This window comes from Anastrepha ludens, chromosome 6 (genome assembly GCF_028408465.1).
Source record: "Anastrepha ludens isolate Willacy chromosome 6, idAnaLude1.1, whole genome shotgun sequence".
Classification (NCBI taxonomy): Eukaryota; Metazoa; Arthropoda; class Insecta; order Diptera; family Tephritidae; genus Anastrepha; species Anastrepha ludens.
Window position 1 is genome coordinate 32606291 of NC_071502.1, and position 27641 is coordinate 32633931.

At 40.2% G+C, this 27641-nt stretch overlaps 2 protein-coding genes across 2 annotated transcripts; both read left to right on the forward strand.

Moving 5' to 3' along the window:
* The first annotated feature begins 80 nt into the window (after positions 1-80).
* Positions 81-8645, forward strand: LOC128867008 (uncharacterized). The gene is made up of 5 exons (XM_054108100.1): positions 81-188; positions 264-377; positions 507-736; positions 8145-8255; positions 8347-8645. The coding sequence occupies exons 1-5, from the start codon at positions 81-83 to the stop codon at positions 8510-8512; spliced, it is 729 nt and encodes a 242-aa protein (XP_053964075.1). The 3' UTR covers positions 8513-8645.
* A 2191-nt stretch (positions 8646-10836) lies between these two features.
* On the forward strand, positions 10837-26812 carry LOC128867009 (uncharacterized). Its single transcript, XM_054108101.1, has 10 exons — positions 10837-11160; positions 11237-11350; positions 11485-11720; positions 21877-21987; positions 22050-22207; positions 24211-24335; positions 24412-24525; positions 24660-24895; positions 26443-26553; positions 26616-26812. The coding sequence occupies exons 1-10, from the start codon at positions 11053-11055 to the stop codon at positions 26779-26781; spliced, it is 1479 nt and encodes a 492-aa protein (XP_053964076.1). The 5' UTR covers positions 10837-11052; the 3' UTR covers positions 26782-26812.
* Positions 26813-27641: the final 829 nt, after the last annotated feature.

Here is a 27641-nt window from a genome sequence, read left to right on the forward strand (position 1 = left end):
ATTTAGTTGATGTTCCGTCGCTTCAGTGGACGGACGTGCAAGTGCTTGTAATCTGAGTAATCATATTTTACACTTACAAAATGGCTTCAAAACAAATGTTCGGCTTTCGCGCAGGACTCTGTTGCTTACTGTGGTGTCGCAACTTGTGCGGTGCTACTCTATTTTTTCCAGATAATACTGTTTTGGGTGTAAGTTGGAATGGCTATTCGGCGCGCCGAAAGTGTAATGCTTTCTCATCAAGTAACTGTTTTCTCTGAATGCAGATGATTTTCGCCATTGCAGTGCCAATCGAGTTGCCGCATCGCGACGTCTTCCTGTCGTACAACTTCGAGGCGAACTATAACTTACCCGATACTTGGGGTATCCCTCCGATTGCGGTGCGTAAGCCAGTAATCATAAGCCACTAAAATGAATTTGCGCTGTGATGGAGGGCGCAACAATCGGATAGTTGATTTGAATTTTTAGCCGATTGCGAAATGTAGTTTTCTCTCGCCTTTTCATTTCAGACAGGAATCGAATACGATGATATCTTCAATCAACTTGAGGCCGCACGCGAACTTTGTGACGACTGCACGAATACAACTACAACCACTACAATAAAGCCAACAACAAAGATCGCTGGGAATGCAACGAGTGATGGCAAAGAGGAGCCACACCGACGCCAGTTGCGCAGCAAGTTGGATTCTCTGTTGACGCGTACGCACTTCTACCATCTACTCAGGGACAAATTTGAAAGGTCAGTAATGCAAAACAAAAACATTCCAAAATAACGTAGTAGTAAGTTTTAGGCGGCCGCCGTAGCCGAATGGGTTGGTGGGTGACTACCATTCGGAATTCACAGAGAGATTGTTGGTTCGAATCTCGGTGAAAAACCAAAGTGAAGAAAAAGTTTTTTCTAATCGCGGTCGCCCCTTGGCAGACAATGGCAAACCTCCGAGTGAATTTCGACCATTAAAAAGCTCCTCATAAAAAATATCTGTCGTTCGGAGTCGGCTTGAAACTGTATGCTCCTCCATTTGTGGAACAACATGAAGACGCACACCACAAATAGGAGGAGGAGCTCGGCCAAACACCCAAAAAGGGTGTACGCGCCAATTATATATGTATATATAGATATATATAAGTTTTTCTTATATTGTATTTTTTATTTTATTTTTTTTTATTTATTTTAATAATATTTTTCTTTTTTCTTTTATCTGTTCATCCGTTGTGCGAGTGATCAACGCGTCAACTATGCACAACGGTTTAAATTCCAATTCTTTTCTTACGTTTTTAATTTATTTATTTTTTTAAATTTAATTTGCTGTTTTTTATTTAATTTGTTTTTTTATAACTTTTCCTTTTTTATTTATTTGTTAATTAAATGTGCTTTTTTATTTATTTATTTTTGTTTTTTATTTAATCTTGTTTGTTTTGTTTTTAATTTTTCCGTTTTTTATTTATTTTTTTTTTATTACTTAATTTGATTTTTTATTTAATTTTTCCTTTTTTTAAATTTAATTTGCTTTTTTATTTAATTTGTTTTTTTCTTTTTAATTTTTTATTTAATTTGGTTTTTTTATTTAATTTGTTTTTTTATTTAAGTTTTCCTTTTTTATATTATGTTTTTTTTTTATTTAATTTGATTTTTTGTAATTCAATTTGCTTTTTTTATTCAATTTACTTTTTTATTCAATTTGTTTTTTTTATTTAATTTTTCTTTTTTTTTATTATTTTTTATTTAATTTGTTTTTTTTTATTTAATTTTTCCATGTTTTAGTTTGTTTTTAATTTAATTTGCTTTTTTTATTTGAATTTTTGTTTTTAATTTAATTTGCTTTTTTAGTTAATTTTTTTTTTTTTTCATTTCACTTTTTTTATTATTTTTTATTTAATTTGTTTTTTTCATTTGAATTTTCCTTGTTTTAGTTTTTTTTATTTAATTTGCTTTTTTTATTTGAATTTTTTTTATTTAATTTGGTTTTTTATTTAATTTTTCCTTTTTTTATTTCATTTGTTTTTTTTTTATTTAATTTTTCCTTATTTTTAAAAATTTTTTTATTTAATTTGATTTTTTATTTAATTTTTCCTTTTTTATTTATTTTTTTGTTATTTAATTTGCTTTTTTATTTAATTTGTTTTTTTTTTTAATTTAATTTGCTTTTTATTTAATTTGTTTTTTTGTTTTTAATTTAATTTTTCCTTTTTTTATTTAATTTTTCCTTTTTTTATTTAATTTGCTTTTTTATTTAATTTTTTTTATCTGACCTGGGATAAAAGTAGGGAAATAATGGGGTTCGCCACGCCAGAGCCCTATGTCGTGGTAAGTCGAATTGAAACTGGGGTGCGACAGGTGCCCCAGAGTCCGCATACTCGCGACTTAGCTCACCTTAAGCCATGCATCCCTCGGCGGCTGCTGTTCCATCTTGGATTGGTAGCCTTTGATATAAGGAAGTGGCCTTCTCCCCGTGAGTCCATGTTTATTCCATTCGTATTAGCAGAGACATGACCTACTAATACGAGTTGCTTCTCGCCGCCCACCGAAGTGGATATGGGTCACTGTCAGCAATTATGGTAGTTACGGCACGCGTGCAGTAACACTGCACAGCATGTTGGTCCCCCTACCATAGTTGTTGGTTGTCGAGAACTAGGCTGGTTCGCGAGTAGGCTTTTACCAAGGCTATGACCTACTTAACCACAGAAGATAACTGTGGCGTACCCTATCCACCACCTGGGACGCTCCGCAATAGGTGCCCAACCAAAGGGCCTTTCTTTTCTTACTTTCTTTTAATTTTTGTTTTTTCATTTGCTTTTTTTATTTAATTTTTTTATCTGCGCATTCATTGTGCGAGTGATTCACGCGCCAACTAGGCGCATCGATTTAAATTCCATTTTTTTTCTTTTATTTTTTATTTAATTCTTTTTGTTTATTTACGCGGAAAGGTTTAAATTCCACTATTTTCCCAATATTTTACACACCCAGCCAAAACTTAAATAAGTTTTTAGTAGACTTAATAATTATAGCCAATTAAATATTTGGTGTGAAAAATATGATATTTCTTCGACGCACTTGCTTAGCCAAAAATAGAACGGGGTACGGCAAAAAAAAAAAAAAACAAAAAAAAAAAAAAATTTGTAACATGCGTAAATATACTCTAATTAATGGTGCACGTCGCATTGGCTTGTAGTTTAGTGGTGCCCACAACAATTGCGCTATACAGGGTCCATTTATGCTTCAGATCAATTTTGTTTTGTTGCGGTTAATAATGAAATATTATGGAAAATCCAATAGTGCAGCCAATCATTGATGTTCATAATTTTTTTTTAATAATTCAATTGAATTTTGAATATAAAGTTTGTCAGTGAATTGTTTTAACGTCTGCCAATCTAGCGAACTTCCGACATGATGTCCAAGAAATATGTATTTTTCATGATTTTCTTGCAATCAGTAGTTTTATTTTACCAATATATATTTTTTTGAATTTTTTTATTCAAACGTAACAAAAAATAGCTTCACTTTTCATAATATTACACCTAGCAAAGCTAAGAAGTAATATTTTTTCGGTATAATTAATTATAATGGACAACATAGGTACATACAATGACGATGGTCGCATTACGACCAAAAAGAAAAACAAACTAAGATATGGGCGAAACATTATAGAGGCGTGCTATCTGGTGTTGCTCACACCGAGGCGGAACACATCAACATATCTAGATAGCCCAGACGAAGCAGACATCGTAGCAGCAATAAATAATGTACGTGTAAACAAATCTACAGGCCCCGACGGTATTCCCCCCCAACTTCTCAAAGCAGTGCCCACTGTGAGTGCAAAAATTTTAAAGTCGCTAGTGGAAGAGTTTTGGCAGAACGGGACGTTGTAGGACGAGCTTAAAGAATCGTTAACTGATCGTTAACATTCCCAAAAACGGTGATCTGGCGAAATGCAGCAACTGGAGTGGCATCGCCCTTCTAAACATGGCGAATAAAGTAATCGTTTAGCTACGCACGTAAATAAAAGCAAAGAGCAGGCAGGTTTTAGACAGTACAAATCATGCGTGGATCATATAAATATGACATTAAACGAATATTCGTTGAGCAATCAAATGAGAAGATTTACACTATGCAGAAGGCATTTGCTTACTAGCGCATAATCATACTGACATGCAAGGGAATCGGGACGCAGTCACTTAATATGCAAGCAAAGCGATTTTGAAAATAAATATCGCAAAAACCAGGGCTATGAAAGTTAGGGCGCATATCACTGCCAACTTCACCATAAACGCATCCGCGATAGAGCAACTTAATTCTTTTACTCACCTCTGCAGTGTTATCGTGGCGAACGGAGGATCCTGTGCAGATATTAATGAGCGAATAAGGAAAGCACAAACAGCGTTCAGTAAACCAAGCCCCATATGGCGCTCGCAACAGATAAGTAGAAAACCAAACTACGGATATTTGAGTCCAGAGTAAAGTCGATCCTCCTCCACGTCGGCGAAACGGCCAAATACAATTCAAAACTCCGTGCGCTGGCAAGCCACAAAGCAAAAAACGGTTGAAATTGAAAAATTATTAAACGTAAGTGGAACTGGCTTGGCCACTCTTTACCCAGATCAAACAACGACATCACCAGAAATGCAGTTGAGTGGAACCCGCTGTGTAGCCGCCGCAGAGGAAGACTATCAAACACACCGGAACAACCCGGATTTATATCCGGCCAAGGACTGTCACTTCAGCAGCATTCTCCGAATATGTATGGGGGATGTTTATGCTGCTACAACAACAACCGTCAAACATATGGAGAAGGATGAAAGAGATGGAGATGGAGAAGACGAATAAAACATGGAATGAAATTAAATTATTGGTGCAAAATCGGAAGAAGTTGAAACCATTTGTTTAGGCCCTATGTTCCATATTGGAATAAAAGCATCAAATGCATACACAACTATGAGGCATTAGCCGCTAAGTCCCGAGGCTTCGTAGCCTTCTTGTGTATATGGCTTCTCTAAGTGCTGAAGCTTCCAATATATGATTCGGGTAACTCGGTGTATTTGTATGGCAGCATCGTTTTTATCGAATGCCTGAGCTACATCAAGAAATATTGTTGAACAAACTTGGTTGTTTTCTACAGCTTCTTCAATGGTTTATACTAAGCGATGTATTTGATCGATAGTGGAATGCTTCTCTCGAAAACCAAATTGGTGGGAAGTTATTAGTTGCTTGCATTCTATTATTTGCTTTAGGCGTTTGGAAAATAATTTTCTAAATAGCTTTCCGATTACTGGAAATAATGCTATTGGGCGATGGGATGTGACCTCATTGGGATTTTTTTCCGGCTTTGGAATCATTTTAATTTCAAAAATCTTCCATTGCATTGGTATATATTTGAATATTCAAGCATGCATTCATTATTGAAGTGAGTTTTATTAATGCTTTAGGAGATAAGTGAAATTTCCTTGGCGAAATCATCAATGGTAAAATTTTCAATTTCAAGAGATTCTTGGACAGTGGGAGGAGGCAAGAAACTGCTTTGCTTTTCTCATGGTTCAAAGATGTTTTGAGGCTATTGTGCGAATAACTCAGTCATATCCAAATTACTTTTTGCCCATGCTTAGGTTAGGTTGGTATGGTTGCCCAAGGAGTGAGCGCACTTGGACGAAGAGAGATTCGTCCTTTGTGATACCATTGAGGCGAAAGGGAAAGACCGATGGGATGCAGGGAGAGGGCGGGGAGAGGTGGTGATGGAATGGTTAGGAGCGTGCTGATTACGAACGATGACTATGTTTGCGTCAACCGCTTTGTGCCGCTGATGAAATTCATCAGATTTTTAATGTCAGCGCCAGCTATATCAGCAGGCGTGGCAAAGAAGTAAGAGCCAAGATGCCTGGACTTTAGCCCCGCCAGAGCAGGGCAGCTAAGGAGAATGTGCTGAGATGATTCCACCTCATCCTCCATACATCCAGCGCAAAAAGGACTCGAGGTAATTCCAAGTCATTCCTCGCGCATTGTGTTCTGTGAGAGAACCCACTAGATTGGAGAGCTGATATTTTGTCAGCCTCAGAAGCTCGCCCGAGCGCCTCCGGTCCGCATGTGGTCAGAAAGATTTCGCGACCTCACACGTGCCCAGCGGTCGCTGAGTTGGCGCGATGCCCATCTTTCCAGGAGCAGACCGCAGGTAGTCAGGGGGATCCCAATTTTCTCCCTTCGCTTGGAAATCGCCTCACATGTCCCTTGTCTGGCCAGCTCATCCGCCTCACAGTTTCCCACAATGTCGCTGTGACCGGGAACCCAGATGGGGCTGATGTCAAAGAATTCGGACGCAGTCGAAAGTGAGGTCAAGCATTCCTTGACCAATTCCGAATGCACCGTCATAGACCCGAGGGTCCTTATTGCCGCTTGGCTGTCGGAGTAAATATTTACTTTTCTGACTGTTAGTACGCATTTGAGCAACCAATCAGCTGCCTCCTTGATTGCGGCTACCGCCGCCTGGAACACACTGCAGTGGTCCGGTAACCTGAATTTGAGTCTGATGGGGAGCTCTTCGCAAAAGACTCCTCCGCCAACCTTTCCTTCCAACTTCGATCCATCCGTGAACAAGTTCACCAGGCCCTGCCCCCAAGTGTAGCCCTCCGTCCACTCTTCCCTTGGCGGAATGAGAGTGGAGAATTTTCCGGTTGGACTAAACGAGGGTATACACTGGTCTGTTGACAGAGGCATGAACTCGAAGTTTCTAAGGATGCTTGAGTGCCCATAAGTGAGGTTGAGCTTATAGCTCCAGCCCCTCAGTCTGATTGCGGTACGTGTAGCGGTAATTCTGCCTGCGATGTCTACGGGTACCACATTTAACATTGCGTTGAGCACCAGAGTAGGAGTCGTTCGAAGCGCCCTACTGATTCCAATGAGTGCCGACCTCTGAACTCTCTCCAGCTTCTTCCCCAATGTCCTCTTCTCTAGTGAGTTCCACCAGACCATGACTCCATATAACAAGATAGGCTTTACAATAGTAATATATAGCCAGAAAACAACTCTAGGTGAAAGGCCCCATCTTTTGCCATTTGCGCCCTTGCATCCATACAAGGCGATTGTTGCCTTCCTCACTCTTTCCTCAATATTGGGCTTCCATGTAAGCTTGCTGTCAAGGACCTACCAAGGCGCCTACCGCGAACTCCTTCTGAAAAAGAGACTCTTCAATCTGTTCCACGATTGTATGTAGGGTAGATTCCACCGATCTGACCTTGCAATAAGCATGTTGAGTATGTCCTAGGTTGTTCAATATGTTTTGCGGTTCGATAAAATAAACACAATTTTATGGCTTGAAATACACTTTGTTATTCAGTACAGACTCCCTGACCATCAATACACCTGCTGCAACGAAATTCCAATTTATTTTATCCCTGGAGTGAGCATCTGAAAGGCGTGCTAAATACGCTTCCACCGCCGTTATGACCTCAACATTTGAAGGAAAACGCTTTCCATGCATGAATTTCTTTAGGTTTGGAAACAGATGGAAGTCGCTAGGGGCCAAATCTGGAGATGCATCCAGCAATTCGAACTTTAAGTCATGGATTTTAGCCATTGTCAAAGTGCCCTTGTAATTCGGTGCATTGCCCTCTTGAAAAATAATTTCTTTCCTATGCGAACTGGGTCTTTTTTTACGATTTTTTTCCTTGAGCTGGTCTAAAAGGTTACAATAATATTCAGAATTTTTTGTTTTACAAGTTCACAAGTAATCCACAAACAAAATTTCATTCGCATCCCAAAAAACTGTTGCTAACACCTTCTCGGTCGATTTCTGGACACGAACTCTCTGAACCCTCTACATTTTGTTGAGAAAGTCACACTCGATTGTGTTTTTGTTCCATTGTTAGCGAATGCGGCACCCGTTGTGCATACAGCTTTCTGAAACCCAATACTTCAGTAAAAATATTGCTTACACCGCCCAATAAGATGTCTGGGGCTTCTATTAAATCTCTTTGAGGCACTCGACGATTTTCAGTATATCCTGTATTTTTTCTGAGCCTTCTGGTGTTGCTGCTCCACTCACAACTAACTAAAATCATTCATACTTAGATCGAATTAAGTTCTTTCTTTACATTTCCTTACCAGAAACTTAAATTGGCTTCCAAGTTTTTATTTCGATTTTTTTATTTTTTTTTACTTCCAGAATCGGCTACAGTGGCGAACCCTGTCTGCTACGTTTGATTTGTGAAACGAACTCCTCTGCTCTCGGTGAGGTGAACGGCATTCTAGGGACATTACTTCATATAATTTTCTCGTAAGTACTTTAATCTGAATTAAAAAAAAATATATATTCAAAAACATGAAACATAAAAAAATATACTACAACATGATTTTGCCATTTCCAGACCGACCACATCTGCAAGTGAAAATCTTCCCCTTTCTTACTATCAAGCCGAAGTGGACGGCGCTCATGGGATGTGCGAACACTACGCGACCGCCTGCGAGGAGAACCCGTTGGACCTGATTACTGCGCCACTGGGTGATATTATCGATGATTTAATGCGCGTTTAAGAGAGCAAGAAAATTAGAAGAAAATAAATAAAGTCTGTGAAAAATATTTCGAACCTTAGTGGTATGAAACTTATTTGTGATATGATTTGGATTTGGAGATCCGCTGAACCAAAAATGCATAGATATATCAACATACGTAAGCACAAATTGGAACGGCACCCTTAACTTTAAAATATTTGCCAAAAATTAGGAACTGCTCTCTCCAAAATGGTGAGATGTGCGTGTGGACGCAAATACGAGGCTTGACTTCTATATTTCGCCCTTTTGTAATACTTCGTGTGATGAGTTGTTATTCGATATTTGTGCCGAAAAGTTTGGTATTTTTAGCATAAACTTACATGTACCGTTTTCACTTACGAGCTTTATTCGTTTTTTTAGTGAGTTCAAGAATTCATCTCGCCCAAAATCTGGAATTAACTCGTGACATTTTTCATGCGATCATCTATTACGATTTTCGATGCGGATTATCTAGGCAGGAGTGAATTGATCAACTTACTTCGACTTTTAGCATTGAAGCACCACACTTAACCACTGTGAAACGCTGGTTCAACGAGTTCAAACGTGACCGCCGATCTTGGCGGGATGAATTTCGTGAAGGCCGTCCAAAAGCGGTTGTTCTGCCAGAAACAGTCGATGCTGTGCGTCAATTGATAACGCAAGATTTTTATGGGACATATTGCAAGATAGAGGCATGCGTGGGCGTTAGTGGGGCCAGCATACATTCAATATTGCATGGACATTTGGTCGTCAAGAAGATTTGTTCTCGTTGGATTGGTGTAAAGAAATGTTGAAGAAATTCACTCGCATTGGTTCAAAGCGCGTCTATGACATCGTAACAGGTAGCGAGTTTTGGATCAATGCATTTTAAGCTGAAAAAAATATGTTGAAAAATATAGAAGTTGTGAATTAAAAATTTGTTCGGCCTTTTCCTAATTGCGTCAGAAAGTTTAAGCGCTCAAACAAGAAGTTTGTAAATGTTTTCATTTGATATTCAGGTTTCTCTCGAGTTGCATTTACTGCAGATATTATTTTAGTAGGTTAGGCGACTCGTCTGAATTGTCGGATATCTGAATTTGGTATCCCCGCAAAACAAATACGACTATACAAAATGACATTGCTCAATACCAACAGCGTCCTCGGAATTGGGAGGGCCTCTCCGAGCCATTTGATGCCAAACGACGTTTCAGACAGGGTGACTCGCTGTTTTGTGACTGCTTTAACCTCATGCTATAAAAGATCGCGTGAGTCGCAGAACTTATTCGCTTAGGCAATATTTTTTATAAGAGCGTACAATTGCTGGCGTATGCCGCTGATATTGACATCATTGAAACCCAGCGAAGTATCTCTCTTGCCAACAAGTGCTACTTTGGACTAAGTAGGCAATTGAGTAGTAAAGTTCTCTCCCGACGAACAAAACTAACACTCTATAGCACTCTCATCATGCCTGTCTTAAGGTATGGCGCAGAAGCTCGGACAATAACGAGGTTTCCCTTGGAGTGTTTGAGAGAAAGATTCTGGGGAAGCTTTTTGGAGCTTTGCCCGTTGGCGACGGCGAATATCGCAGGCGATGTAACGATAAGCTATATGAGCTTTACGACGATATAGACATAGCGCAGCCAGTAAAGATCCAGCGGCTACGTTGGCTGGTTATTGGCACCCGAGTAGATACAAACGCTCCGGTTACGAAAGAATTCGATGCGGTACCAGTTGGTGGCAGTAGGGGAGATCTTTGGAGAAGGACTTGGATTCACTAGGCGTGTCCAACTGGGGAGAGAAACGACTGACGCGCTTTGTTAAACTCGGCCAAAATCGCTTAAGCGGGTATCGTGCCAATAAAGGTCTACAAAATTGAAGGTTGTAGTACAATTGTCTCCTGACTGAGTGCCTGAACTTGTCCAACCCCCCACAAATCTAATCTAAAATCTTAAAACATGTAGAACTGTGTAATTTTTGTGTGCTGTGCAATAAATGTAAGTCAGCGCTAGCGATTTCGAGAAAGCCAGTTGCAAACAGTTTAGTGTAAAAAAATCTCAAGTCCAGTTAACGTACGGATCTATATGCATTTATTACTACTCAACGATTCCAGCCAGTTTCTATTACCGGCGTTCACTGCTGCAAACCGCCAACATTTAAGAATTTCTGATATGCGACAATGTTGCTGCCTCATTTCTTGGGTTTGTTGACAATTCCAATTAGCAGCAACTTTCGACTTTTCTCGAGTCTCAGCGTGCCTCTCGCCAGTTGAAGAATGAAAGATATGAATTTATTCTCGTACACTCATTGCTCAACCTACAGCGAATAGTTTGTAAGCCCAAATGGTGTATTGAAGGATTTAGTTGATGTTCAGGTGCTTCTGTGAAGGGACGCGTGCGCGCTTTGTATTGTCTTTTAAGAAACTCAGTAGCAAAAAAAATTAATAATAAAAAATTAATAATAAAAAAAAAAATAAAAATAAAAAAGTAATAATAAAAAAAAAAAAATTAAAAAAAATAAAAATAATAAAAAAGTGGATAGGAAATTGAGTTCAATGTGATTATAAAATGGCATTAAAACAAATTACAGGTTTATTCATTGGAATTTATAGTTTACTATGGCATTGCAATTTGTGCGATGCTTCGGCATTTTTCCCAACTAATTCTGCGTACGGTGTAAGTGTTAAAAATTATAAAAAATAAAAATTTAATGCTTTCTAATCAAATAACTGTTTCCTGTGGTTGAATGTAGATTTTTGCCGCCATTGCAGTGCCCTTAGAGTTGCCGCATCGCAACGTCTTCATCTCGTACAATTTCGAAGCGAACTACAATTTACCCTACACGTACAATATACCGCCAATCGCGGTGCGTAATATAGTGCTGATAACACTTTAAAACCAAATACATTATTGGTGCTGGAAATGAACATTACGCACAATTTTAAGTGTGAATTTTTTCTTGATTTCAAAATTAATTTGGCCTTCGCATTCTCATTTTAGACTGGCATTGATTACGAAGATATATTTAGTCAAGGTGAGGCATCACGTCAAATGTCTCAGACAGAGGTTTGTGCCAATTGCACCCATTCGACCACAGCAACAACAACAAAGCCTGCAGCGAATGCAACAAGTGATGGAAGAGAAGGTGCGCAACGACGACGACGGCGAAAAAGTATGGTGAATTCATTATTAACGCGCACACATTTCTATCACATACTCAAGGATAAATTTGAGAGGTGAGTAACGCGCCATTTTGATGGATTAATTGCGTAATTTTGCACAAAAGATCTGCACAGTGTAATTAAAAGGATTAATTAATAAATAAATAATTGGCGGGTAAACTTCTGTTAGGTGTTCGGTCGAGCTCCTCCTCCTCCTATTTGTGGTGTGCGTCTTGATGTTGTTCCGCAAATGGAGGAACCTACAGTTTCAAGCTGACAGATACATTCTGTCAAAAAAATATCGGGAATTGTTCATTTAAAAAGCGCGCGTTGCACAAATGTTCAACATTTTTCGCTGGAATGTTGGTACAACTGTCCTCCATAGAGTCGCAGTGTTTGAGCGTGATCTGTCAATTAGCTTGTTTTTGGCATTTAACTATATCAGTCAATCGCAGATGTGCTCTGCGATTTTCACTATAAAATATAAAAATAAATATCGAACAAAGAATTTTTTGAACGGGATTTCGTGTGGCGAATTGTTGAAAATGTAGCAGAAAGCCTATGGCCAGTGTGCTTTATCAAAATCACGGGTCTACGAGTGGTATAAGGCTTTTGCAGAGGGCCGAAAAGTCGTGGAAGATTAGCCCCGGTCTGGTCGCCCATCAACGTCAACGTCTTCAACGGATGAAAACGTCGACAAAGTCAAGGAAATGGTGCTGAAAAACCATCATTTAAGTTTGAGGGAGATAGCTTGTGACCTTAGCGTGTCTCACGAATCAATTCACAACATCTTACACCATCAATCGGGCTTGAGATGAGTGGTTGCTCGACTCGTACCAAGAGAGTTGAATTTCTTTGAAAAAATTCATCGAAAGAAGGTGGCTGAAGCCATGCTTGAGCAAGTGAATTCGAACCCAACGTTTGTCCAGCGCATCATAACAGGTGATGAGACGTGGGCTTATGAGTTTGACATGCAAACCACTCAACAGGCGGCTGAATGGCGCTATCCACATGAGCCAAAACCCAAAAACATCACGTCAAAGTCGGTCAAAAGTGAAAGTCATGCTACTCGTTTTCTTTGATTATCTTGGTTATGTGCACTAGGAATTCGTTGCAAATGGTTCTATTGTAAATAAAGAATATTATTTGGAAGTTATGCGACGTTTGAGAGTGAATGTGCGTAGGAAACGAACCAATTTGTGGAAAGAAAACTCATGATCAAGACTCGACAAATATCATCGAACAACCGTATGCATCGAATTTAGCTCCCTGTGACTTTTTCCTTTCCCAACACTTAAACTGCCACTCCACGGACGCCGCTTGGAGTGGATAGAGGCCATTAAGGAGAATTCACTGAAGGAGCTGAAGAAGATCTGGACTAATCGTTGAAATATGTGTATTGCTTCGATTGGAGCCTATTTTGAAGGCGACAAAATAAATTTTAATGATTAAACAATTATTTTCCATTTTATTGAGCGATTCGAAGTACTTTTTTGACAGAATGTATTTTAAACAGATATTTTAATGAGGAGCTTTTTTCATGGCGGAAATATACTCGGAGGTTTGCCATTGCCTGCCAAGAGGCGACCACTATTAGAAAAAACTTTTTCTATTTAAACTTATATTCGAACCTACGCACTCCCGAGTGGTAGTCACACACCAACCCATTGGGCTACAGCGGATTACTCTAAGTTTATTCGTCAACACATTAATTCAAGCGGAGGGAATGGAAGGGAATTTAATTGTTGTTGGCCGGAAAGGTTTTTCAAGCACTTAGGCAATTTTATTTAAGACCAAGAGTTAGGATTTAAAGGATAGAGAGGGTCAGGTGAACTGGTGATTCTATTTCTTCTAAGCAAACTTTCTAGATTTTTTATGAATTTTAGCAGTTTGTCGACGGAAAGCGAATATAGCTCGTCCAGTCTCAATACATCCGACCCAAAGATGAAGCATCTCAGTTTGATGGGCGCAGTGGATCGTTGATGATGCCTATTGGGACCTTTTTTCCTTGTTCACTCCCCTCGGGAGCATAAGGCCTCGACAAGACTCTTCTGTCGTACACGGTTCTGTGCTGTTAATATGACTATGAATAAGTTCGTGCGGTTTTTTTCGAAATTTGAAACTTTATTGACGTAAAATGGTTACAAATTTAATATTCAAAATATTGTCCATCGCTTACTACTACTTTTTCCCATCTTTCTGACAATTCACGGATTCCCTTTGTGAAAAATTCGGTCGGTTTTGCCGCAATCCACGAATCGATCCATTTTTTGACTTCATCGTAATTACGGAAGTGCTGGTCAGCCAGGCCATGTTGCATCGATCGGAAGAGATAGTAATCGGATGGCGCAAGGTCTGGACTATACGGCGGGTGGGGTAGGACATCCCATTTGAGCGTTTCTAAGTATGTTTTGACCACTTGTGCAACATGTGGCCGAGCATTGTCATGTTGCAAAATAACTTTGTCGTGTCTATCGGCGTATTGCGGCCGTTTTTCTCGCAGTGCTCGGCTCAAACGCATCAATTGTCGTCGGTAGACATCCCCCGTAATCGTTTCATTCGGTTTCAGTAGCTCATAATACACAACACACAGCTGGTCCCACCAGATACACAGCATAACCTTCAGGCCATGAATATTCTGCGCCGACGTCGATGTTGAAGCATGGCCAGGGTATCCATACGTTGCCCGACGTTTTGGATTGTCGTAATGGACCCACTTTTCATCGCCAGTCACAATTCGATGCAAAAAACCCTTTCTTTTGTGCCGTTGAAGCAGTTGTTCGCATGCCATAAAACGGCGTTCAACGTCTCTTGGCTTCAATTCATACGGCACCCAATGGCCTACCTTTCGGATCATTCCCATGGCTTTTAAACGTTTGGAAATGGTTGATTGATCAACTCCCAAAGTTTTTGCAACCTCTTCTTGCGTTTGAGCCGGATCTTGATCGAGCAATTCCTCCAATTCGGTATCCATGAACTTTGGCGGCGCACCCTCGCGTTCTTCGTCTTCCAAGCCAAAATCACCACTTTTAAAGCGTGCAAACCACTTCTGGCACGTTCGCTCAGATAGAGCATGCTCACCATAAACTTCCACCAAGATACGATGACTTTCGGCTGCTTTTTTCTTCATATTAAAATAATGAAGAAGAATTCCCCGCACAAACACATTATTTGGCACGAAATTCGACATTTTCAAGTGTGGTAAAAATATTGTTGTTTACGCTTCAAATAAAAAACTTATACTGACGTTTGTGCCTTACGACAGTAGCTCTCCAATGAATGTTTGGAAATGTGGATCGATGGAATAATAATCAAGTTACGCCATCTGTTGTAAAACCGCACGAACTTAATGATAGTCCTATTATTTTTGCACCGTCCCATGAGATGTCGGCATCTGCTAGTTCGCGCAGTATAGACTTTCTCCAAGTGTGTTTTGGTGGACCGCGACCTCTGCTCCCTTACGGGTTCCAGTCCAGTGCCATTCTCGTGCTGCTGTCTGGTGGTTTTCTCAATGTGTGACTTATCCATCACCACTTTCTGCGTTTGATTTGACTAAGGATTGTGACCATAGTGTCTTAACTAAAAAAAACAAAAAAAAAATTCGAGAAATTTACGATGCCTCTCTAGGTAAAAGTAAATACAAGGTGAAGTCCCAAATAAACTAGACTGAGCGAAATTAGAAACGACTGGAGCTATGCTCTGCTAACTTCGAGTTTATTTATTCAAAATATTCTCCTCTGGCCTCGATACTCTATTTTGCTCGATCTAAAAGCTTTTCGAAGCATGGCGACGAGGAGCTGGTAAAGTGCATGCATCAGCTCCTGTGCAAAATATGGTCGGATGAAAACATACCTGCCAATTGGAATTTATGAAGCTGCCCGTCCTATCGTAGTGCAGAAGTTTGGACGATGACAACATCCGATGAGGCGTCCCTTGCAGTGTTTGAGAGAAAGATTTTCCCGAAGATTTTTGCTCCTTTGCACTTTGACGACGGCGACTAACGCAGGCAACAATGAGCTGTATGAGCTCTACGACGAGAACACGAAGGGGCACCGAAAAAATGCGAAGATACTCAACTACAACGCATGTCAAACTTTTGATGATATGTCTAAAGTGTTGGATGTTGACAGATCAACCGTCGGTAAACGTTTGCACGCAATGGGAATGATCCAGAAAGCAGATAACTGAATGGGTCAGGCAAATGACCACCACGACCACGCATACAGGACAATATCATTTTCATGAAATTTTCCATAATCGAATTGCAAAGTGGCTGCCCTATGTCCTCAATAGCCTAACGAATTCCAACTTTGAGGTCTTGAATCGACTCTGGGCTGTGGGCGTAGACCTTTTCTTTCATGTGACCTTAAAGAAAAAAGTCATAAGGTGTTAAATCACAAGATCTCACCTCTTCGAGGGATAACACGATCCGGACAATTTTCCCCAAAAATATCAATGGTTTTGTTGCTTGTGTGGCACGTAGCGCCGCCTTGTTGAAAATAAACGTTGTCCAGATCAATACCACCAAATTCCGCCCATAAAAAATGGTTAAACATCTCTCGATAGTGCCATCCAATCACCTGTAACACCTGTTATTGGAAAACCCTTTTCTTATTACTCTTGTAAATAAATAAATAAATAAAAAATTAATAGTGGAAAAGTTGATTTTTGGTTGCATAACTTTAATTGTTATTTTTGGTCCAAACTTTGAACGCGATGACCATCTAACACTATATTTGAAATGGAATAGGCGAAGCAACACCCTTTGCTCGTGGTTTACCAGCACTACTATTTATTTGAACGCAACTGTCTATTACTCTAATTAGTGACGCACGAAGAAGTGGCTATTGATTTTTGTAGTGTTGTTGCAGTTCCGCGTAAACTGAATTATATTTACATACATACGATAAAAAAATCACAAAAAACGCGTTCGCTGCGTAAATCTTTCGTCTTGCCGTTGTCAGTTGATTTAAAGAGACTAATTAAATTATTCACACATATGTACATACATACATACGTATGCAAACGTGTTCTGTTTGAATGCCATAAGCAAAACTATATAACAAATTTGAATGAAAACCAAAGAAAGTGCGAAACAAGTGATGCTTGAAAAGGGACAGAAGTTTTCACACAAAGCATGATTTTATTGTTGTTGTCAAAGAAAATTACTTGCATTGTTACGAAAATAGATACGTCACAAAAACGTGCATTATAATAGGACTATGAATAAGTTCGTGCGGTTTTACAACAGATGGCGTAACTTGATTATTATTCCATCGATCCACATTTCCAAACATTCATTGGAGAGCTACTGTCGTAAGGCACAAACGTCAGTATAAGTTTTTTATTTGAAGCGTAAACAACAATATTTTTACCACACTTGAAAATGTCGAATTTCGTGCCAAATAATGTGTTTTTGCGGGGAATTCTTCTTCATTATTTTAATATGAAGAAAAAAGCAGCCGAAAGTCATCGTATCTTGGTGGAAGTTTATGGTGAGCATGCTCTATCTGAGCGAACGTGCCAGAAGTGGTTTGCACGCTTTAAAAGTGGTGATTTTGGCTTGGAAGACGAAGAACGCGAGGGTGCGCCGCCAAAGTTCATGGATACCGAATTGGAGGAATTGCTCGATCAAGATCCGGCTCAAACGCAAGAAGAGGTTGCAAAAACTTTGGGAGTTGATCAATCAACCATTTCCAAACGTTTAAAAGCCATGGGAATGATCCGAAAGGTAGGCCATTGGGTGCCGTATGAATTGAAGCCAAGAGACGTTGAACGCCGTTTTATGGCATGCGAACAACTGCTTCAACGGCACAAAAGAAAGGGTTTTTTGCATCGAATTGTGACTGGCGATGAAAAGTGGGTCCATTACGACAATCCAAAACGTCGGGCAACGTATGGATACCCTGGCCATGCTTCAACATCGACGTCGGCGCAGAATATTCATGGCCTGAAGGTTATGCTGTGTATCTGGTGGGACCAGCTGGGTGTTGTGTATTATGAGCTACTGAAACCGAATGAAACGATTACGGGGGATGTCTACCGACGACAATTGATGCGTTTGAGCCGAGCACTGCGAGAAAAACGGCCGCAATACGCCGATAGACACGACAAAGTTATTTTGCAACATGACAATGTTCGGCCACATGTTGCACAAGTGGTCAAAACATACTTAGAAACGCTCAAATGGGATGTCCTACCCCACCCGCCGTATAGTCCAGACCTTGCGCCATCCGATTACTATCTCTTCCGATCGATGCAACATGGCCTGGCTGACCAGCACTTCCGTAATTACGATGAAGTCAAAAAATGGATCGATTCGTGGATTGCGGCAAAACCGACCGAATTTTTCACAAAGGGAATCCGTGAATTGCCAGAAAGATGGGAAAAAGTAGTAGTAAGCGATGGACAATATTTTGAATATTAAATTTGTAACCATTTTACGTCAATAAAGTTTCAAATTTCGAAAAAAACCGCACGAACTTATTCATAGTCCTATTCCATTTTACACTTTCCCTTTTGGGGAAAGTAAAATTTGGACCTAGATATGGGTACCTAGTAAAATTTGGAAGAAACTAAAAAAAAGGAAGGAAAAAGCTTAGAAAAAAATAATATTGAGAAAAGACCTCTTCATATCGCCAAGCGTTGGCAAGTGGCCCATAGATGAAGGTATAAGTAAACAAATTTTTCGTCATGTGAGCAGGGCCCAGAGATGACGAGCAGAGAAGTGGCAAGGCGAAGGCATCTAAAATAACTAGATATTTTTACACCAGGAAACGTTTACTACTTTTAATGAAAAAGAGCGTTTGAGATAAAGAGGGAAAAATCAAAAATCTCTTTTTCAACCGAAGTAATAATTGTAATAATATGAGTTATCGACATTTTCCGGACTACTGCGACTTCAAAAGAGATCCGCTTTTCAAATTGCTATAGAAATTCGTCAACCGCAATTAATACTTAGCAGCATCACAATTTTAGCACATAGCGAAGGGAAAAATGTTGAAAATTATACGAGGTCTGTTAGAAAAGTATCCTACTTTGTTTTTTATTTCTAACACCTGACAAATTTGAATTACGCACGCTTGCATAAGCAGACCGGTAACCTTTCTGCACATGCGTGAATTTTTCCCGCCTGTCGCTAGCGTCAGTTGCTGTCAAGCAGTGCGAACGGTATTTAGTGCCCTCGTCGGGTTTTGAATACGTCTTGGTGACGTGGAATGTTTCCACTGTGACGACTGCATTTTGGTTTCCGCGTCGTACCCATATACCCAGGACTCGTCACCAGTGATAATGGTGTTTATGAAGTCAGAATCATTGTTTATGGAGTCCAGCATGTCCTGCGAGACTTCAGCACGAAGTTTCTTTTGCTCCGCCGTCAGCAGCTTCGGCACAAATTTAGCCGCCACTCTTTTCATGGCCAAATCTTCGGTCACAATGGAGTGATCCGCAAAAGTGCTGATATCTACCTCTTCTGCAATTTCTCGGATAGTCACACGACGGTCCGGCATCACCACCACGTTCACTTTGGCAATGACATGCTCATTTCGGCATGTTGATGGCCGACCAGAGCGTGGCTCGCTCTCCGTCGATGTGCGACCGTTTTTAAACCGATTGTATCACTCTTTAATCTGTGTGGTGCCCACACCATCGTCACCGAAAGCCGTCCACCTGACTTCCGCCCAGTTTCTGGCAAAATTTGATGCAGTAACGCTGCTCCAATCGTTCCGTCATTTTACTTGTATTCAAAAACCGACGAGAGCACTAAATACCATGTTACGTTCACACTGCTTGACAGCAACTGACGCTAGCGAGTGGCGCTTCCACGACAGTCGGTTTTACGTTACCGAAACGACCATGATTTATATCCGGCCAAGGACTGTCACTCCAGCAGCATTCCCCGTATATAAGTATGGGGAATGTTTATGCTGCTACAACAACAACAACAACAATGACAACAACAGGCGGGAAAACATTCAGTCGGTGCATAGTATGGATAATACGGCGGATGCTCCCATTCGAGCTCTTGTAGTGCGGCTTGTGCAACATAGGGCCTGGCATTGTCGTAAAGGTCTTTTCAGTCAGATAGTCTCATTCAAGCAGTGTAAGAGGGCAATGTAGAACTCCTTGTTAATCGTGGCATTCTTTTCGAGTATTTCCCAGTGCACCATTCGCTCCCAGTCCCACCAAACACTTATCATGATTTTCTTTGGATGAAGATCCGGCTTGACTCTCGACTTTGGCGTATCTCCGGAGCCACTCATTCCTTTCTTTGCTTCATATTGGTGTATGGGCAGCATTCCTCATCTCCAGTGACGATTCGGTACGAAAAGCCCTGTTTATGACCGCGTGTTGCTCAATGGCGGGCGAGATGCTGAGAAGCAATTCGAAGGCGACTTTCTTTGTTTTTTTCGTTGAGCTCGTGAGGCACCCAGGCTCCAAATTTTTCGGTAAATCCCTTTGAATGAAAGTGACTGAGAGTCATATTATGATCGCAATTCATTTATTCCGTCAATTCACGACTAGTTTGGCGAGCGTTCCTCCGCTGCTTCAAAAGTGATTTAAGACGTTCTGCATCGAATTCAGAAGACCTTCCGCTACAGGACGTGTCATCGTCGTCAAAGTCGCCATTTTTGAACTTTGTAAGCCATTTCCGTGCTGTAGACTCACCTATGACACCTTTCCCATACACGTCGCAAACGTCCAGGGCTGCTTCGACAGCTTTTTGACCTCGATAAAAAGCAAAGAAGAGCAGGTGTCAAAAATGTTGATTTTTGCCGCTTGGGTATTCCATTTTAAGCTTAAAAAGTAATTAAAAATAATATTAATTAAATAACTCAAAAATACAATTAACATAGTTTTGTAGAGCAGAAAGAGTTCCATCGAATGAATACTTAGCCTTTGCCAAACAGCAAATAAATCATTGTAAAATAAAATAAAATATAAAAACAGTTCATAGTTCCCAACCCAATAGAATATCTATTTGGAAGTCTCAAGAGCAATACAAAGTTACGCCGCACAAGTTTGGGGTTTTCATCTCTTTGATGAAGTAGATAAAACTCAGGTGTGTAGATCACATTTCTCTGATCTGGGTTCCAGGATATAGGAACATAAAGGGAAATGAAATTGCTGATGAGTTCGCCAGGAAGGGGACTGAATTAACCTCAGAAACCTCCTACCCGGTCATCGGCATCCCCCTGACAGTTGTTAAAGGGGAACTGTACAAATTATTTCTCAGGCAAGCGCAGAAAATATGGAGCTCCATTTCTTCCCTGGACTCTTCGCCATTCAATTTCCAAACTCGTAGCTGTGTCTACCGATCGGCACACACGCGGAAAAGCTAGGGTTACCATTTAACCCCAATTGGAGAAGCTGTGGGACCTTTCAGAGAAGAAGACTGTTGAGCGCTTTCTCTGTAAATGTCCGGGCTTGGCAGCTAGACGGTTAAGGTCACGGGGTGCTCCTCTCTTTGACGGCCTAGGACAGTGCGCCAACCTAAATCGCAAAAATCTTCTGCATTACATCAACAGCTCTGGTTGTACGTAGAAGTCTTCCCGTTGGATGTCTCATACTGGTATTAAAACGGCGATGTAGTACTACTTGGGGAGTGCCAGAGTGTTACTTGAACCATTTCACTCATCTACCTACCACCCACTATATCAAAAAACGTGCATAAAATCGCGACTAGCAACGACTATATGAATATTTCAAGGTGATCCAAACCCAACAGAAGTTGTTCGCCCGTGAAGCACTTCGGAATATGTCACCTCAGTGTCATTAGAATAGGTATATAGAGCAGTGTTCTGGGAATAATGAAAAATCTGTTGGATTATTTTTCATCACCACAAAGCCAAGAAGTCAGTTTTTGAGCATTCAAAAACACGGCCAGAAGTCCTGCTTTGGCAGCCAGTAATTTCTCCTTATTAGGGCAGACCAAAAATAAAATGCAAGGTCATGTTCTATGGCGACTGAAAAAGCGGTTGATGCGTTTGCACTTTGGTTCCAATAGTGAACTTCATGTATATTATTTCGAAAACCGATAAAGCATTTTGGAACTTGAAGTATAAATATTCATTACTGAAAACTTAAGTATCAACCCTCGCATGAACTATATTTAGTTCTATCGCTTACATTCACACCACATAAATTTTCTAAACAGAAACTAAGACTTGCTTCTGAGCATTTAATTAAACTTTTACTTATATAAATTGAACTTTTTATTTTTTAATTGCAGAAGCGGCTACAGCGGCGAACACTGTCTGCTGCGTTTGATTTGCGAGACGAATTCCTCTGGTCTCGGTGAGGTTAACGGCGTTCTGGGCACATTAGTGCATATAATTTTTTCGTAAGCGACCTTAGTTCAAATGGAAATATTTTATTATTATTAAATTTTGTCAAAATTTTCAGTCCAAGCACATCGGCAAACGAAAATCTGCCACGTTCTTACTATCAAGCCGAGATGGACGGCGCTCATGGGATGTGCGAACACTACGCGCCCGAATGCGAAGAGAACCCATTAGACCTGATTTCAGCGCCGCTTGGTGATATTATCGATGATTTAATGGGCGTTAAATAGAGTGAAGATTGTAAAGAATTAAATATAAATAAATACTGAAAAAAGATCGCGAAATTATGGAAAAAAAGTCATGGCTTTTGCATCATGATAATGCATCTGCTCACTCATTTTTGCTTGTGAGAGATTATTTGGCGAAAGACAACGCACAAAAGGAGAAATTGTGAATATAAAATTTGTTTGGCCTTTTCCCAATTGCTTCGAACGAGTTTAGGCGCTCAAACAAGAAGAGTGCTGATATTTTCATTTGATATTCAGGTTTCCATCGAGTTGCATTTGCTGTGGATATTATTTTAGTACGTTAGGCGACTCGTCTGAAGTAGTGGGAGTACCCACCTGTCGTTGCTTAGAAACAACGCCTTCTTACTGCTTGGAGCGCCATCTGTGTGCCAATTTTTTCTGGCAGAAGGACTGCGCAGATAGTTGAGGACTTCGCTAAATTTGGTGTGTCTGCGCTATTATATTGTATGATCGCGATTGCCCGCTTCCTCTTGCTGACGCCACTGATGCATTGTGTAACTGTATGCTTTTCTTTGGTGTTTGCTTGTTTTTAGCAGTCACAATGCAAACAGAAAAAGGGAAAGTAGATAAATTTGGAAAAATGCGAGGACAGTGCTTTACCTGGGATTCGAACCCACAACCTCTGGGATGGCAGACTAGTGCACTTACGCTAGACTACTGAGGCCGCTCTGAATTACGTATCCCCGCAAAATGAATACGGCTATGCAAAATGACGGTACTCAATACCAATAGCGTCATCGGAATTGCGAAGGTTTCAGCCGGAGTGACACGCTGTCGTGTGACTTCTTTAACCTGATGCTGGAAAAGATCGCGTGAGTCACAGAACTTAATCGCCCAGAAACGTGGACAACATCCGATGAGACGTCCCTTGGAGTGTTTGAGAGAAAGATTCCGCCGAAGTTTTTTGGACATTCGCATGTTGACGGCGGCGAATATCTCAGGTGATGAAACGATGAGATTTACGATGGCATAGACATAACGCAGCGAATAAAGATCCAGCGGCTACGTTAGCTGGGTCATGTCGTCCGAATGGATACAAACGCTCCGGCTCTGAATGTATTCGATGCGTTACCAGCAGAGGAAGAGGAAAGCCTCCTTGCGTTGGAAAGGTCAAGTGGAGAAGGACTTGGATTCACTAGGCGTGTCCAACTGGGGAGAGAAACGACTGACGCGCTTTGTTAAACTCGGCCAAAATCGCTTAAGCGGTTATCGTGCCAATCAAGAAGAAGAAGAAGAAGAAGGAGGTTAGGTGACTCGCCTTATGGTGCGAATAAAGGTCTACAAAATTGAAGGTTGTAGTACAATTGTCTCCTGACTGAGTGCCTGAACTTGTCCAACTCCCCACAAATCTAATCTAAAATCTTAAATGTATAAAAAATAAAAAACATGTAGAACTGTGTAATTTTTGTGTGCTGTGCAATAAATGTAAGTCAGCGCTAGCGATTTCGAGAAAGCCAGTTGCAAACAGTTTAGTGTAAAAAAATGTCAAGTTCAGTTAACGTACGGATCTATATGCATTTATTACGACTCAACGATTCCAGCCAGTTTCTATTACCGGCGTCCACTGCTGCAAACCGCCAACATTTAAGAATTTCTGATATGCGACAATGTTGCTGCCTCATTTCTTGGGTTTGTTGACAATTCCAATTAGCAGCAACTTTCGACTTTTCTCGAGTCTCAGCGTGCCTCTCGCCAGTTGAAGAATGAAAGATATGAATTTATTCTCGTACACTCATTGCTCAACCTACAGCGAATAGTTTGTAAGCCCAAATGGTGTATTGAAGGATTTAGTTGATGTTCAGGTGCTTCTGTGAAGGGACGCGTGCGCGCTTTATATTGTCTTTTAAGAAACTCAGTAGCAAAAAAAATTAATAATAAAAAAAAAAATAAAAATAAAATAAAAATAAAAAAGTAATAATAAAAAAAAAAAATTAAAAAAAATAAAAATAATAAAAAAGTGGATAGGAAATTGAGTTCAATGTGATTATAAAATGGCATTAAAACAAATTACAGGTTTATTCATAGGAATTTATAGTTTACTATGGCATTGCAATTTGTGCGATGCTTCGGCATTTTTCCCAACTAATTCTGCGTACGGTGTAAGTGTTAAAAATTATAAAAAATAAAAATTTAATGCTTTCTAATCAAATAACTGTTTCCTGTGGTTGAATGTAGATTTTTGCCGCCATTGCAGTGCCCTTAGAGTTGCCGCATCGCAACGTCTTCATCTCGTACAATTTCGAAGCGAACTACAATTTACCCTACACGTACAATATACCGCCAATCGCGGTGCGTAATATAGTGCTGATAACACTTTAAAACCAAATACATTATTGGTGCTGGAAATGAACATTACGCACAATTTTAAGTGTGAATTTTTTCTTGATTTCAACACTGATTTGGCCTTCGCATTCTCATTTTAGACTGGCATTGATTACGAAGATATATTTAGTCAAGGTGAGGCATCACGTCAAATGTCTCAGACAGAGGTTTGTGCCAATTGCACCCATTCGACCACAGCAACAACAACAAAGCCTGCAGCGAATGCAACAAGTGATGGAAGAGAAGGTGCGCAACGACGACGACGGCGAAAAAGTATGGTGAATTCATTATTAACGCGCACACATTTCTATCACATACTCAAGGATAAATTTGAGAGGTGAGTAACGCGCCATTTTGATGGATTAATTGCGTAATTTTGCACAAAAGATCTGCACAGTGTTATAAAAGGATAAATAAATAAATAAATAAGTGGCGGGTAAACTTCTGTTAGGAAAAGGCCTCGATAGTCTAACGTAAGTGCACTAGCCTGCCCTCCCAGAAGTAGTGGGTTCCTTCAATTCCATTCCTCAACCCCAAAAACTTATCCTTTCCATCCTTACTCCCGCTCAATAGTCTGCGCATTATTTGTTGCTAAACAAGCAAAAAACAAAGAAAAACACACAGTTACACATTGCATCAGTGGCTCCTGCAAGAGGAGAGCTCTGACAGCGCCATGGTGCAGATCCAAATTAGTCAACTCTTGTAAGAAAAGATCAAATACCATGGGTGTGTAGGTAACATTTCTCTGATCTAGATTCCAAGGCATAGAAACATAGAGAGAAATGAAATTGCTGATGAACTTGCTAGGAAGGAGACATCAGAGACCTCCAACCCGGCCATTGACATCGCCCTGACAGTTGTTAAAGGCGAATTGCACAACCTATTTCTTAGGAAAGCTCAAAAAAGATGGAGCTCCATTTCTTCATGCGTCATTTCGAAAACTCTCTGGCCTCAGTACAATAAACGGAGGACTCACGTCCTCGCCATTCAATTTTTAAGCTCGAAGCTGGGTTTACCGGTCATTGGACGATGGACACATACGCGGAAAAGCTATGGTTTATCGTTTCACTCCCATTGTAGAATGTTTTGGGAACCTTTCAGAGAAGGTGTTATGCACTTTCTCTATTAATGTGCGGGCTCGGCAGCTAGACGATTAAGGCCACTGGGTGCTCCTTTCTTCGACAGCCTAGGACAGTGCGCCAACCTTAATCCCTTCTCCATTACATCAACAGCTCTGGTTGTCTGTAGAAATCTTCCCGTTCGATGCCTCATACTGGTATCAAAACGGCGATGTAGTACTACTTGCATAGATGTGCATAGATATGAACCCAAAACTATACATCTGTATGGGTCTTTGGAGGTGATCCAAATCCAACAGAAGTTGTTCAGAATATGTCGCCTCAGTGTCATTAGAATATGTAGAGCAGTGTTCTGGGAATAATGAAAAATCCGTTGGAGGAGATGAATTATTTTTCATCACCATAATGCCAACAAGTTAGTTTTAATGCTCAAAAATTATGGATCACATGCCGAAAAGTCCTGCTTTGGCTGCCAGTGATTTCTCTGTATTAGTGCAGACCAAAAATAAAATGCAAGTTCACGTTTTATGGCAACTGAAGAAGCGGTTGATGTGTTTGCACCAATTTTTTGGTTCCAATAGTGAACTTCATGGTTATTATTTCGAAAACCGATAAGGCATTTTGGAACTTGAAGTATAAATATTCATTACTGAAAACTTAAGTATCAACCCTCGCATGAACTATATTTAGTTCTATCGCTTACATTCACACCACATAAATTTTCTAACCAGAAACTAAGACTTGCTTCTGAGCATTTAATTTAATTTTTCTTATGTAAATCCAACTTTTTATTTTTTAATTGCAGAAGAGGCTACAGCGGCGAACCCTGTCTGTTGCGTTTGATTTGCGAGACGAATTCCTCTGGTCTCGCTGAGGTTAACGGCGTTCTGGGCACATTAGTGCATATAATTTTTTCGTAAGCGACCTTAGTTCAAATGGAAATATTTTATTATTATTAAATTTTGTCAAAATTTTCAGCCCAAGCACATCTGCAAACGAAAATCTTCCACTTTCTTACTATCAAGCCGAGATGGACGGCGCTCATGGGATGTGCGAACACTACGCGACCGAATGCGAAGAGAACCCATTAGACCTGATTTCAGCGCCGCTTGGTGATATTATCGATGATTTAATGGGCGGTTAATAGAGTGAAGATTGTAAAGAATTGAATATATGTAAATCAATACTGAAAACATATTTTTAGTCTCAGTGGTGTGACAATTATTTGCGACATGAATCTGAAGCGAGGTATTTTTCGTCACACAATTGAAGTTGGTTTTATGGGCTCGCTAGAATTTGAGTACATCCACTTATGGTAGTACGCAGATTGCTTTCTTGTAATGCCAAATCGAATAGTGTTCTCACAGAATATGCTAATTGAGACTAGTCACTTCGGCCTTCGTGAAGTCAGTCAGCCTCAGTCTTATAAAAAATGTCTTGAAGTGGTTACACTTTTTGACTTTTCCGAAACATTACTTTCTTCCTTTCTTGTATTTAGCCCTCGAGGTACGTTTTTTCACTGCATCAGTTAATACAGAATTGAAACTTTGTTAAGCATTCGATGAAATTTCTCCCACAATCACCTTGTAAGACCTGATTTGTATGCCTTCAGGAGGCATCGGGCTGCGGTTATAACTTTTTTGTTTTAAATTAATTAGGTTAAGTAATACAGCGGCCACCGTCACCGATTGGGTTGGTGAGTGACTACCATTTAGAATTCAGAGAGGACGTAGGTTCGAATCTCCGTGAAACACCAAAATGGAGAACAAGTTTTTTCTAAAAGCGGTCGCTCCTCGGCAGGCAATAGCAAATCGCCAAGTGTATTTCTGCTTTGAAAAAATACCTGCCGTTCGGAGTCGGCTTGAAACTGTAGGTACCTCCATTTGTGGAACAACATCAAGATGCACGCCACAAATAGAAGGAGGAGCTCCCCCAGGGTGTATTGAATTTTTTCGTTTGGAAAAAGGTATATACAGGTATCCCTTGTATAACGCGATAGTTACG

Bases quoted from the DNA above. Each gene is read 5' to 3' on its own strand.
- LOC128867008 (XM_054108100.1), top strand. From the start codon at position 81: ATGGCTTCAAAACAAATGTTCGGCTTTCGCGCAGGACTCTGTTGCTTA. The intron at 189-263 runs GTAAGTTGGAAT...CTCTGAATGCAG, and splicing joins CAGATAATACTGTTTTGGGT to ATGATTTTCGCCATTGCAGT. The intron at 378-506 runs GTGCGTAAGCCA...TTTTCATTTCAG, and splicing joins GGGGTATCCCTCCGATTGCG to ACAGGAATCGAATACGATGA.
- LOC128867009 (XM_054108101.1), top strand. From the start codon at position 11,053: ATGGCATTAAAACAAATTACAGGTTTATTCATTGGAATTTATAGTTTA. The intron at 11,161-11,236 runs GTAAGTGTTAAA...GGTTGAATGTAG, and splicing joins CAACTAATTCTGCGTACGGT to ATTTTTGCCGCCATTGCAGT. The intron at 22,208-24,210 runs GCGTTAAATAGA...TAGGAAATTGAG, and splicing joins TATTATCGATGATTTAATGG to TTCAATGTGATTATAAAATG.